This window comes from Blennius ocellaris (genome assembly GCF_963422515.1).
Source record: "Blennius ocellaris genome assembly, chromosome: 8".
Lineage (NCBI taxonomy): Eukaryota > Metazoa > Chordata > Actinopteri > Blenniiformes > Blenniidae > Blennius > Blennius ocellaris.
The window spans coordinates 16,490,673-16,504,084 of NC_137657.1; the positions used below are offsets into that span (position 1 = coordinate 16,490,673).

The 13,412-nt window shown below is 38.3% G+C and overlaps 1 protein-coding gene across 4 annotated transcripts in view; it reads right to left on the reverse strand.

Annotated features, from left to right (window-relative positions):
• The window catches only part of myom3 (myomesin 3), a 76,184-nt gene that overhangs the window by 20,567 nt on the left and 42,205 nt on the right, over positions 1 to 13,412 (reverse strand). For all 4 annotated transcript variants that reach the window (XM_080501373.1, XM_080501374.1, XM_080501375.1 and 1 more), the window contains 5 exons: positions 11,192 to 11,319; positions 7,930 to 8,113; positions 5,763 to 5,937; positions 5,494 to 5,615; positions 2,877 to 3,064 (listed from right to left, as the gene is read on the reverse strand). In XM_080501373.1, coding sequence (XP_080357499.1) covers positions 2,877 to 3,064; positions 5,494 to 5,615; positions 5,763 to 5,937; positions 7,930 to 8,113; positions 11,192 to 11,319 — 797 coding nt within the window. The remainder of the gene's footprint in view (positions 1 to 2,876; positions 3,065 to 5,493; positions 5,616 to 5,762; positions 5,938 to 7,929; positions 8,114 to 11,191; positions 11,320 to 13,412) is intronic.

Sequence of the window (13,412 nt, forward strand, 5' to 3'; positions counted from 1 at the left end):
TTAAAGTCAAATAAATGTCCTATGGTCTAAGTGTCCCTTCTCATGCTAAATTGTATTTATTGTGTGCAAGAATAAAATACATCTCCACTTCATAGTGATTAAATCTACCACTTGAAATATACCTCAAGTCAAGCTGCCATCTCCCAATTGTGAAAAGGAGGCAGCTGAATAGACTGATCGATGACTATGAGTAATGTATTGGTATAACAGAGTAGCAGGTGACCAGCAAACAACTTATTCTCCTTTTCATTCAACTCTGTGTGTCAAGAGTGTCGGTCTACTTTGTCATGATCTAAATGCCCCACAGTACTTAACTTGTAATGAAGTACTTCAACAGTCTTTTATTGACGCTTTTACAACTTGCAAACTATTTTTAAATGAATGTGAGACCCAAATACAAAAGGTTAAAAAAAACCAGAAAAACCTCCAACTTTAGTGATGTTCTTTCTTGGCTGCAACAGTTACGGAAAAAAAAAGAAAAGCTTTCAGACTAAAATCATGCACAAAACTCAAACCTTCAAAAGACAAGTGGCTGTGAGCACAAAGCAGCAGCACAATCGATGCCCTCTAATGGCTCTAATTTGCATCATAGCAGCAGGAATGGAATGAAACAGGAGCACCTGCTGGGACAAGAACCAATGCTTTGTGAGGGAGGATACTCGTTTGTCCCAAAAGGGGGCGCTGCATGTTCTCAACACAGGGGCTCCTTCAAGGATGAGGGGGGTCTCTCCAGCCCTCAAGACACTGCGCTCCACAGCATGTCGCGGCTAATCTAGATGTACACGGGCACAGTCATTTTCCTTTTAATTGGCTTTGTCTTTGTTTTTTCCCCAGGAGCTAAAAACAACCACTCACACATAACACATTTGCACAATGTCTAATTACCAAGCACCTGTAATCTCTGGGAGACAGGTTAAAGATTGAACTTTCCTCCGGGTCTCCATGGACACTGCTTGTTGCCTAGTGACACAGCCAATGTAGATGAAAGAGTTTGAGCCATTATTGCCATATTCTGAGGGGACTGTAGACAACTTGCATTAGTATAATTACATTAAATGTCTTCAGAAGTGCTAAGTCAAATCCCTTTGTGTACCTACTGGGGGGGATGTATATTTATTGCTTGCTTGTTTTTTTGGGGGTATTTTCACTAAAATATTATGTCCCCTAAAACATTTTAATATGAAGATTCATGTAAATAATGAGGCTTTCCCTCACTTTTTTTGGTGTCACTTTTTGTTCTAATAAGCCTGCCACCTCCACGACCAAAATAGCCATGTTTGCCCTCTTAAATCACATAAAACTTGTACTGCAAAAAATATTCATCAGAATGAAGGTAACGCCGCTGTTTGCTTGGCATGCCGAAAGGCAATGAAAAATTCTTCACTTTTTAAACTTTTTTTCCTAATTAACACTCAAGGACTGGGATCCGAAGCTCAATGTGATCACTTGCAATGAAATCCAACAGTACATAGCATAGTTTCTTGTTTTATGAGGGTTTTTTTTCTTTCTGAAAGTTACTACCAAGAAGCTGAAGAGCCAAAACATTATCTGATGATTTGCTTTCCAGTTTTGGCATCAATACTCACGTGAAAATATTGCTTTTTTACATTTTAGTTTTCAAACAATATGTGTCTTCACACTTTAAAGTGATTACGCCATTTAAGTCCTCATTCCTGCTGGTCAGTGGAACTTCCTCCACTTCCAGTCATGATGCTATTATGTCTGTAGAAATCTCCCATCACGTGTTGGAGCTGAAGAGTTTCATGTCAGATTGAGGTCAACAGCAAACAGTCATGGCTGAAGCTGATATAAGTAATACTAAATTATCGTGTTTGCCTTTAACTTCTTTCTCTTGCCACATCATCTTAATCTTCTTGCCCTCCCATATGAGGCTTTATGCCAGGTATTGGTGGTATTGATGATGATACCAGCCATAGTCTTACATGGTATTTGGATAGGAGATCAGTTAAGCTCCATTTCTAATATCTAACCAACTTAACTAGGTATGTTTGTTCCTTCTCATGTGTCATGATATAATATATCATGATATAATATATCATGATATATCCAAAGAGCAATTCCCTAATAAAACCACAGGACAGGCAGGATATTTCCAACATGTACATTTTCACCAGTTCATCTTTGTGTTTTGGGTGTTAATATGAAAAGACAGGAAATCCAGCTATCACCCTGACAAAGTAGAAGCAGTTGTGTCAAAACTATTTTACTGAAAGAAACTGAGAAAATTGTGTGATCATTTCTGCAGCTGCTGCCCTGCATGTCTTCAGGTCATTTATAGTCACCAGCAATATTTGTCTTCCAAAACAGCTCAGAGCAGTTTGAGCATGTTCTGAACAGAGTGGAGAATACAAACTACATGATTTGAATTTTTAAATATTCAGGATTTATGTAGTAAAGCAGGCCTTCATATTACTCATCATGAGCCTGTGACTCGTGACCCCTGAGCCTCCATATTCAAGCTGTGTCCAGTTCTCATGTGACGGTCATATTCATTGATATTTATAGAAATTTCTATTTAATCTGGAGAGTTTCTTAGATTACTTTATTTAATGAATTTAGATTTAAAAAGAATAAGATGTATTTTTTTCCCACCAGGTCTGCTGATGAATCCATTTTCATTTCTATAAAGGGGCATTCAATTAGCAGGAAAGAAGATACTGAGAAACAGATGGGAAATTTTTCCCTTCCAACATTTTTTTTTTCTTCACATATCATCTAAAAACTAAGTCTGTGGTGATTTCTATGCTAATAAATCCCGTACTCGATGAGATATTTCACCACCAACCATGAAAACTCAACAAATTCATCCAAATCCATCCAGCAGCACAAGCGTGAGCTTCAAACCAATTCCTCACCTTGAGCTTCCTCTCTTTGACAGCCGGGACATTGACCTCTCTCCATCTCTCCATCCCTCCTTCCCTCTGGTCCAGGTAGTAGCCACGTATGGGGGTACCTCCGTTATCTGAGGGGGCCCTCCAGCCCAACACCATCTCTGATCCGGTGCACAGCAGCAGGGCAATGGCGGACGGAGCGGAGGGAACATCTGGACAGGACAAGAATGATAGATGAGAGGCTCGGCGCGCTTTCAGGCTAAACACACCGAGAAATGCTGATATGTCCCTGGTTGACAACAACTCCTGCCCGTATTTTCAAAGTCATGACACCAGACGCATATTAAGCTCCGGTGAATGAAAGAAATATGTGGCTCACATTGTGTTTGATAAAAAATGTATTTGTGACAAAGGATTGGACACAAGCCATTATCCCTCAGTAATGGCAGAGTGGCAGAATAGATGTGAGATTATTCTGGCGGTGAGTGGCAAGTAAAATGAGTCATGACTGTACAGCAGGCAGCAGAAAACACATTATAAAAGACTGCAACATGGGAAGAAGGAGAGGTGGGGTTTTTTTAAGTATCGATGCTCATTGCAAGATAAATCATTTGTCAGAGGCTGCACGACAAAACACACAGCAGAAGCAAAATCTCAAGTGAATGTGTTGCCTCGTAATATAAGCCTTTCCCCCTATTCACTCGTTTCTTTGTGCAGTTTGAGCAAAACATTTTCGAAAGCTGCTTTTGTGTCACCCAAGACGCTGGAAACATACAGAGGACAAATATTTCTTTAAGGTGAATGCTTTTTTTTTTTTTAATTATTATTATTATGCTGTATACACATAAACTCACAGAGAGGGCTCATGAGGCTGTAAAAGAAAACTACAAACTTGGGGAACGTGGATCAAAAGTTTCTCTGAACACGCTTGACTGAATTTGAAACTGAAAAAAAAAAGTGAAAAATGCTATCTGACAAGCTAAAAAAAATATGAAACATATTTTTGAGGTTTTTAAATTCTAACTGTTAGATGTATTTAAGAAAACCATTTGGATCTACATTTATCCACCTTTCTGTGAAAGGAATCATTTTTGCTGAATCAAAAATTTGTGGTGTGCAGAAACTACAGGCACAGATTAATGCGCTGTAAGTTGTTAATAATGTGCTTTTAATGGTTGATATTTATTACATTTCACACATAATAGGATGTCACAAAAGGTCTTGGTCATACCTCACAACAGCTATCTACAGAGTTCAAAATACACTTTTTGTATTTGCTTAAGGAATAACATTGTTGTTTATCTTCAGAAACACATTTTCTCAATAACCAAAAAAATATCTTAATGTGTCATAAATGAGTTATGACACATTAAGAGATTCTTCTCAGAAGTATCGACATAAGTCATTAGGCCAGAATTATCCATAATTTAAGTTTATCCATAATCATTGGTTAAAAAACGAATATTGAATATGAATATGAATATTTTACTCTTATGTGTAGAAAATAAAATACAGCAACAAAATAATAGCTATGTTGATTATTGAAAATTTGCTCTGGAGAAATGTAAAAATCTGAAATAACGTTCTGAATAAGTCGTCTGATTCATGACCTGTCCAGGTGTACCCTGCCTTCTCCCATAGTTATCTGGGATCTGATAAAATGGTACATGGATGGATTGTTGTTTGATGAAGTCCAGCTGTAAACATATCCACTGTCTTTGCCATATAAACAATACAATAGTACCGTCACAATGATACTAGTTTAATAAACAACATCTGCACTTTGATTGGCACATTGGGAATTTTTTATTTTTTTTATTCCTCTGAATAACAACATTTTGACATTTTGTAGGCCAATTACAAGAAATGCTGCTATGATGTTTGCTCACTGCGAGAGTAATAAAGCTGCCCACAAAGCAGCTTTAGGGGTATTATGTGACATGCAGCAAAGTGCTGTAATATTCTGTGCAAAGTGCCTGACAATTTGAATGCGTGTTCAAAAATCTCTTGAAAAACCAATAAAAACCTCGACATTTTATTAAATCCATAACACTTAGGACTGGTTAAGTAGATATGTCTGGGCAAAATAAGTTATTTGGTCACGTTAAAGTGAAAGAATTAGTATATCTGTGTGTGCTTTCCAGGATTACCAAAGTAAACGACTGCCACTACAGCTATATTCTGTATGTAAGACTTTGATGCAATTATGAAACATTTTCATATTTGGAAAACAATATTATCTTGTTAATTCAAATATACATTAAAATGTGAAAGCACCAAGCTACTATACATTTTTTTTTTTAGAATACCGATGATTGCAGTTTGAAAATGGGTAAGAAGCTGTATTGTGTTAGTGAGTAAAGTTTTAAGTGTTATGAGCTGTTGATGCATTAATGAACCCTACTTTGGAAAAGTCAGCAGTAAAAGCTATAATCCAATGCCTCATCTCTTTGTTGCACTTGAAGAATTATGTAGTTGCCATCTGTAATGTGCTGCTGCACATACAACAGGCTCAACAGGGAAATACTGAGATTTCTGAGACTTCATACGTGCCACAGTTTACTGTGCTGATCAGTCAGTTATAGCATCAGCTGAGATTTTGTGTCGACTGTTTTTGGACCAAGTTAAAGGACTCACTTACGGATGGCTTTTCTGACCACGATGGGCTCACTCTCCTCTGAATACCGGCTGTTTCCTGCCCGGCTCACAGACTTCACTCGAAACACATATTCCTTCCCAGTTTTGAGGCCGTGGACGGTAAACCTGAGATATAAAGATGAATTCTTACAACACAGTGTCGCTGCCTGAAAACTTAAATATTTATAGCTTAGCTCTGACTTAATTTCACTCGGCAGGGTGCAAATCACGTTTCCCACAAGTCTGAATATGTTAAAAGTCTGTTACATTTACCTGTTTTTGGTTACAGGCTTGTTGTTGACTGTCTTCCAGTCCAGCATGCCAGCTTCACTATAGTATAAATAATATCCCAGGATGTCATCTTTGTCTTTGGGTTCTTGCCACTGCAGCAGCACTGAGGTGTTTGTGTCTCTGAAGGTCATGACAGAGTGAGGTGGAGCCGGCAACGCTGCAGGAAAAGTACAAGATATAATTCTTCATTTATCTACATTACCTGTTCTGTTTACAGAGTGAGGATACGTATTAGGGCTGCAGGATATATAACACATTAATTACCATGATGAAATCAACAATTGTGCATAAACATACCACAAAAGACTTAACAATCATTAACCATGTGTTCCCATGCATTATGAAATCATGCACTGCATCCATAGCATATTTCAATCAATCTTCAATCTTTATTTATAAAGCACATTTAAAAAACCAAAAGGTAACCAATTATATTTCCACGACATTATTTCAACATTTCATTACATCTGGTGGCAACCGAGCATGAAACATATAAGAAAAACAGAAGACTAAAACCTGCATGTGATCTTAAGTAAAGAGAAAAAAAAAAGAAAAATGCAGTTGTATTTGGTTCAAATTGAGAAAAAAGAACACTTTCATTTGGAAGCAAAGCTCAAAAAGTAAGTAAGAAACACAGCACCGTACAGACAAATGTGTCAAATGTGAATAATTTGTACACACAGAGATAAACAGTCCAGAAAATAGTACAGATGCATTTAAAAAACAAAACCAAACCAAAAAAAACCCCACAAAATATAAAAATGAATAAAATAAAATACCAAAAAGCCTCCACCAGCCCGCTAAAATGCAGACAACTATATTGTCTGTTCTGAGACATTTTGTTATTGACGGTGCTGAGGGAAGCAGTAAGAGGTGTAAAATGAATATTTTGGCAGAATTTCAGGTATTCCTATGTTGATTTGATGTTTTTAGTAAATATTTTATTGTGGAGATGTGGTGGTTCCTGTTCCAGACTGTTGTCAGAAGGACAGACTATGGCGCTTAGTCAGATTGTGTCGTAATTAGTGAACAAACACTGCGTACACCCAGCATCTACTGTGAGAAATGAGCTCACATTTCTACCTGAGATAAATCTTCAGTCAGCTTGAATATTTTGTTGCCAATTCTTAGGGGGAAAAAAAAAAATCACTCGAGGTGTTCCAGTGAAATTAGAAGTGGGCGGAGAACCAGACAGCCAGAAAATATGATTATACCTCACAGGAGTGTAGCTGCATACAAATAATAACAAATTCCAAAGAACGCCTTTGAGTAAACATCTAATCCTAATGACATAGATAAAATAAGTCAATTAATGATATTAAAAAGTGCAATTAACCAATACAATAATGACTAAAACATTCTTTAAACATATATATCTTGAAAATGTCTGATTACAAGCATTGCAAATATTCTGGTTCAGTTTTTCCAATATTTTACTCAACTTCTTCTTTCTTTCTTTCCTTCTTTCTTTCTTTCACGTGATGGTGAACTGGACAAGAGGGATACGTGATAACTGTTTTCCTCAATTCCGTTGAACAGATTTCCAAAAGGTACTCGCCACTTAATATTTTCCTTAGCCACAACTTTTTCTCTTGAAATTGTTTGTATCGGATTAAAGTTGATTACAATAATTTCCATCCAACCCTAAAATGAGATTTATAAACATATTGAATATATTATTGATAAAATATTTTTTGTTTTTATTCTTAAATATGTATTAACTGCTGCCTTTTCTGACCCTAGTAGCATACGTCAGGTCTTTTTTTTTTTTAATCCACCGCCGAGATGACAAGCATATTCCAACATTGTTAGTATGACTGACAGTTAACTGACATGAGAAAGAAAGAGAGTTAATTCATTAATCTTAAACCATTCTGAGACTTTAGCAATCCCCAATATATATATATATATATATATACATAGATATATTTTCATTCAAATTCAGGCCATGCCTCACGTCCACTTACAATTATTTACAAAGCATTTAGCATTCACCGTAAGATAACTTAGACTGTTGTATCTTGTGCACATCCACGGTAGCTGCATAACCCGCAAAAGTGCTGTAAGGAGGAAGTCGCTCTTCAAAATCTAACCTTTACAACAGGCAGAGTAATAAACGGGTGCCAGTACATCACACATTCGCTCTCACCTTGTGGCTTTCCGAGGGAGATTGGTGGGCTCGGCTCCGAGGGGTCACTGACACCGTACTTGTTGACGGAGCGCACTCTGAAGCTGTACTGCTTGCCCTTGACCAAGTCAAACACTGGGAAGCGTGGCGAGTTTACCACCATGTCCAAGCTGGCCATCTCCCAGCTGCTCTGCCCCGCCAGTGTCTGCTCCGAACACAGGGCATTTAGAAAACAAAAAAAAGTTCATTTCACAAACTCCTTGAAGGGCATCCTCATTAATCACTATGCATCCAACATTCTGGATACAATCTGCACCAGAGGCTGCCAAATACGCTTTAAAAAGCCCTATAATTCAATCCAAATTGATCACTTACTCCATAAGTGGTGATTGTGGAGTTTGTGAACAAACCTCGTCTTGTATAGACAAGGGCAAAGAGGAATAAAGACTGGCAGTTGGAACAAATATAAAGAGAGATGAGAAACTGCAGACAAACTAACTAAAGAGAAAGAATTAACAATGATCATGTTCTGTTGTTTCTTTCTATTTGGTTGTTCTGCTCAGTGTTCATATTATTTTCCTCCCTGAGTTCTTTGTTTGGGGGTGAAAACCTCACAGTACAGAAGGGCATGTCAAACAGATCAGTGATTATAAAGCGCTTCCTCAAGGGCAAAAAGGATATTTGAATGTTTCCTTCATTATATAAGCGGAAGTGAGGCAGCAGACTTCAGTAATTTCAGATGCCTTTGACAGATTTGACAGTTTTATTAGCTCCGTAACTTATAAAGCTTCAATGAAAACCTATTTCCTGTGGCAGTTTTCTGATTATTGGAGCCAGAAGCTGTTGAGCGTCTGGGTAGATATTGGATAGCGGAGGCCTTTTTATTGTTGTGAAGAATGGGTCAGTCCACACACATCGATATGTTGGAGGGAAAACCTTTCTCTGCTACAGTTTTAAAGTTTTAATCTTGAGGGGTGAAAAGAAATTAAAAACTAGTTTCTATCGTCGTTCTATGGACCATTTTCAAAGGCACTATCAATATTTATGCCTTAATAAAGCTGATATAAGTGTCAGTGCAGCCGTGTACGGCAAATTCTGAGAAAAACACCTTTATAAAGTATGCGAGCAAGAAAATGAAGGCCCTGATGCCAAAGCACTTGGCACACAAGTGCAACACCAAGGTCTATGTGCTTTTAATGAGGAGATAAATTCCCAGTTAAACTGACACCACAGTGGTGTGAGTGGGTGTGAGTGTTCGTCCCGTCTTCCTCACGTCTTTTTAATTAGTGCCGTTGTCAGAAGTGTGCCGTTAATTTAGTTCACATTCCAGCAGCACACCACCCAATCCCAACAAACAGTTGGATGTATATTCACACTCGTGTGTACAATTTTTATGCATCATTAATGCAAAAAGCAAAGAAGTCCTTGTTATACTTTTCATAAGCTAGCATAGCAAGCAATGTCATTTGTGTTTGTCATACTATTTCTTTGTTGCAGCAATGCTTTTTGAGAATACAGCTCACACTTTTTTTAAAAGCCGATTTACTTCCTTTATTAGTTACCATAATATTAAAGACAACATACTGAAGAGTTGGTGTTTCATATTAATTTTCACCACTAGATGGCAGTAAGAGCATTGCTATTATATGTGACTGACACTGTATTTCCCTTATAGAAGTATGGAGCGCTTACATTGTGCAACACAGCCATAATAAGAGCAAATCAAACCAATAAATAACTCGTAAAAAATACCTGTCTTTTGAGCTTAAAGTTAAATCCTTTTGAATCTTTTACTAACTAACATACAGCTTACACAAATCAGCATCTAGATTTAATCTGAGTCATGCTTCCATCGGCTGAGCCGACCCAATTCTCCCTCCCTGAGCTGAGCGGGGACTGTCGTCAAACCAACTGCTCCACTGTGATCATCATCTCGCTGCCATCGCTTTGTATGCTGTTTAGTGGTATCCAGGTGGAGGAGACCGAGTTTTTCCGGTTCATTTTCACAGAAGACAGCTGCCTGCTGCAGCTGAAAATGGTGCCATGGGACTGAGGAAGCCAACGCTTCATAAAGCTGCAGGGAGCTGCAGATTGAAATGACAAGTGAGCTACCTTTCCACATCACATGTGAAATTATTTAGCAGCTTTATCTAAAACATAAATATTACAATGTTCCTATTTCTTAAAGATGCATTAAATTCTTGAACTAATTTCATAGCTGACTTGTCATTCTGAAGCTACAAGATTCACATTGCGATGCAGGAAGAAGTATAAAAACTGCACAATCATCTCAATCATTCAGTTAGCGTGACGTCTGAAAAAGCCGAATAAGAATAACTGTAATGGAGTTTTGATTGAGCCTTTGCAGACCACTGATTTCACTTGTTCTGCTGTGATTGCACCACCTGAATGATTGAGCTGAAACTTCAAGTCCCTCCCCAAACTGAACTGTGTTTTCTTTTTGTTTCGACTGTTGTGTCTTCACTGAGCGGACAGATGCACGATACAAAACAAAGAAGCTGTTTTAAAAAAAATTAACGATCTGCTGAAGTTTCTCCGTGATGAGTGCAAATCGAAATATAAGCAACAAGCCTTTGAGCGCATTGTGTGGCTTCAAAAGACGTTTGAATATCAATATTAGTCCATTTTGAGCACGTTTTGTCTAATACAGATCCAATAACATTACACTTTGTATAAACAAATGAGTGAGTATATCTACAATTTCAAGAAACATATTGGTTGTTTTTTTAAATAATTATTCTAACATATAAATTAAGATCCAATATATAAATGTATGAATGTGTATAATGAAAGTGTAGAATCATTGCCTGAGATGTGATGAATAAGAATGAGCAGCCTTTTCACGTTGTGTTAATTTTATTGTGTTGTGCTATGATGGTGTGATGATTACAGGCAGCCAGTTCTCAAATTTCAGACGTTTGCTTTCATGAAGGCATCATAAAAATGTAATTTGAAACTGTACCATGCTGTTCTAAATGTCTGTGTTGTAAAGACGTCATAAAGGTTTTAAACCAAATATGGCCTGAATGAGATGAGTCACCTATTTCTCGCCTGTCTTACTGCCCTCCAGGTGGATTTATAAAGTGAGAAATCTCTACAAAACCTCCCGGCCTGTTGGAGAATGCGTGGCACTAATGTGACTTGAAGCTAATATTCTTACTCTCTCCCAGAATGACACAATGAAAAGTTTTACAGTTTTCAGTGAGGTCCTCCAAATTCTTTACTATAATGTGAACATTTATGCGTGGGAGTGAAGACTGACCCTCTCCACGTAGAAGGTGAGCGGCTCCCGACCTCTCGGTTCAGGCTCGACCCAGCTCAGTACCACGTAAGTGTTGCTCACCTCGCAGGCGTGGACGTCCGTGGGAGGGAAAGGAGCTTTGACCTCACCTGAAAAGAGGAGGAGGAGGAGGAGGAGGACAAGGACGATGACGGTGCGAGACAAAAAGTTACAAGGTCGCAGAGTCCAAAGAATTGTTGGCGGTGATCCAGCGTTTTCTCCAGTTTCTGTTAAAAGTGTTCAATGCTTCATCTGCTGGATTTGGCTCAAGCATGCGGTGGGTGAGATACACAGCACCTGACCCATTTTCACCTCCACTCCTAATACCCAAGAACAGCAGATAACAGTCAAACGGCTTGAGTCAGCACACTTTCTGCGGCACTCCAGCTGATTCAAGGACAAAGGATGAGTTAAGATTAAGCCCGAAGTATTGGATTTTGTGCCTGTCTGCCTCTCTCTGCTCGTCACCGTGTTTGTATCCCCAGAAGAGCGAACTGAGCCGCAGCGTGGATCAGAGAGGAATCACGCAGCAATGAGGGTGCAGTGAAATGAGAGACACTGATGGCGCGCGCGTGCGTGTGTGTGTGTGTGTGTGTGTGAGAGAGAGAGATTTGTACCTGTAATGTAGTGATGACATACATCATGGGGTCTTGTCTAAAATAGCATAGCACAAAAAGTCAAGTGCCTATAATGTTCGCGGGAGAATTCGCCTTTTAGAAATCAATGAAAGTCAATGTGAAATGATGACAATGTCGCTTTACATGCGTTTGTGTGAGTAAGTCAGTGAAATAGACTGATATGAAGGGGAAAGCCAAACAGTAGGACAACTGACTCATTACAAAAAAGTGATTGAGTCAATAAATACAAATACAAAGTAATTAACTAGTCAAAATTCTATTGCAACCATTGGTATATATTATTTTGAAAGTGAACCTGGCTTTGCTTAAAACATTTGCAGTGTTGTGTTTCCTCATTTTTGCACACTTGTTGTGCAGCTCTAACTTTCTTTTTTTTTCTTGACATTGTTGGGATCTTTCCTGCTTTCCAGTTACTTATGAGCACAGCATTCGACAGTTCATCATGCTATTTTGTTTTTTACCTGACGAGTTATATTTCTCTATGATTACTCGGTTTAATAAGATTAATATCATTTATTGAAAGCATATCACAACATCCACATAGGCCTTCAGTCATGACACAAAGATATCTTTATTTATTAATGTAGAGCCATTCCATTTAAATGGTGTTTCCCGAAGCTACAGTTGTTTGTTCGATATTAGCATTACTATAGGCACTGTCCTTACGTTCCACTCGGGACTTCACATGGTTCACTTGGTTTAACTGAAAACATTTGAGAACCATGCCCCCCCTGAATTGATCTCATGGGTGAGATTTATGATCACAGTTTGCAGACATTATGTTCGACCAGGGACGGGCTGTGAGGATTGTAAGACTGCAGTTCACTGAAGCAAAGGCCTGTGTTCTCTTTATGGCCTGCAGAACAAGTTGACCTCACTGATTGCCATTGTATTAATTCACATGTTGCTGACAGAGTGTCCCTTGTAAGGTACGACGTGTCTTCTGTAGCCTATGAGTCACCCAGTTCAACTGAATTTAATTTATCTATGAAAAACTGGTTTTATATCAATAAATAAAGCCAAAGGCTACATGTTCACTTAAAACGATATGTAAGTGGGGGCAAAATATCACAGACCATAATTTCTTACAGTCTAATCCTTGTACTTGTAATATTATCTCTAGATTCAAATTCAACATTTAAGTGAATCTAATTGCTCTGAGGCACCTTCAATGGACAGAAATGATTCATGTCCATGTCGTCTTTCTTTTTCACACACATACATGCACTTTATTGCAAATCTCCATTAAAAACTGAGATGAAGAAAGCATGGATGCACCCTCTTTCCAACATTTATTCTCCAGCTGCATGAATTTCTCCCCCTCATGCTTTTATCTCCCTCTGCCTGCGAGTTACATTGCCAAGGTTATCAGCCCTCTTCATGAGCATTCACATTACCTCAGGCCATTATGTGCATTTACCAGGACACCACCGGGGACTGTTCATTCTTTTCACTTCTGTAAATGGTGCAAATACTTATTGCCTGGGCCATACAATTACTGCAGCTCATTGTTAAATATAATATGAAGATGCACTAAGCTGGAAGCCCGAGGCAACCTACAGGCG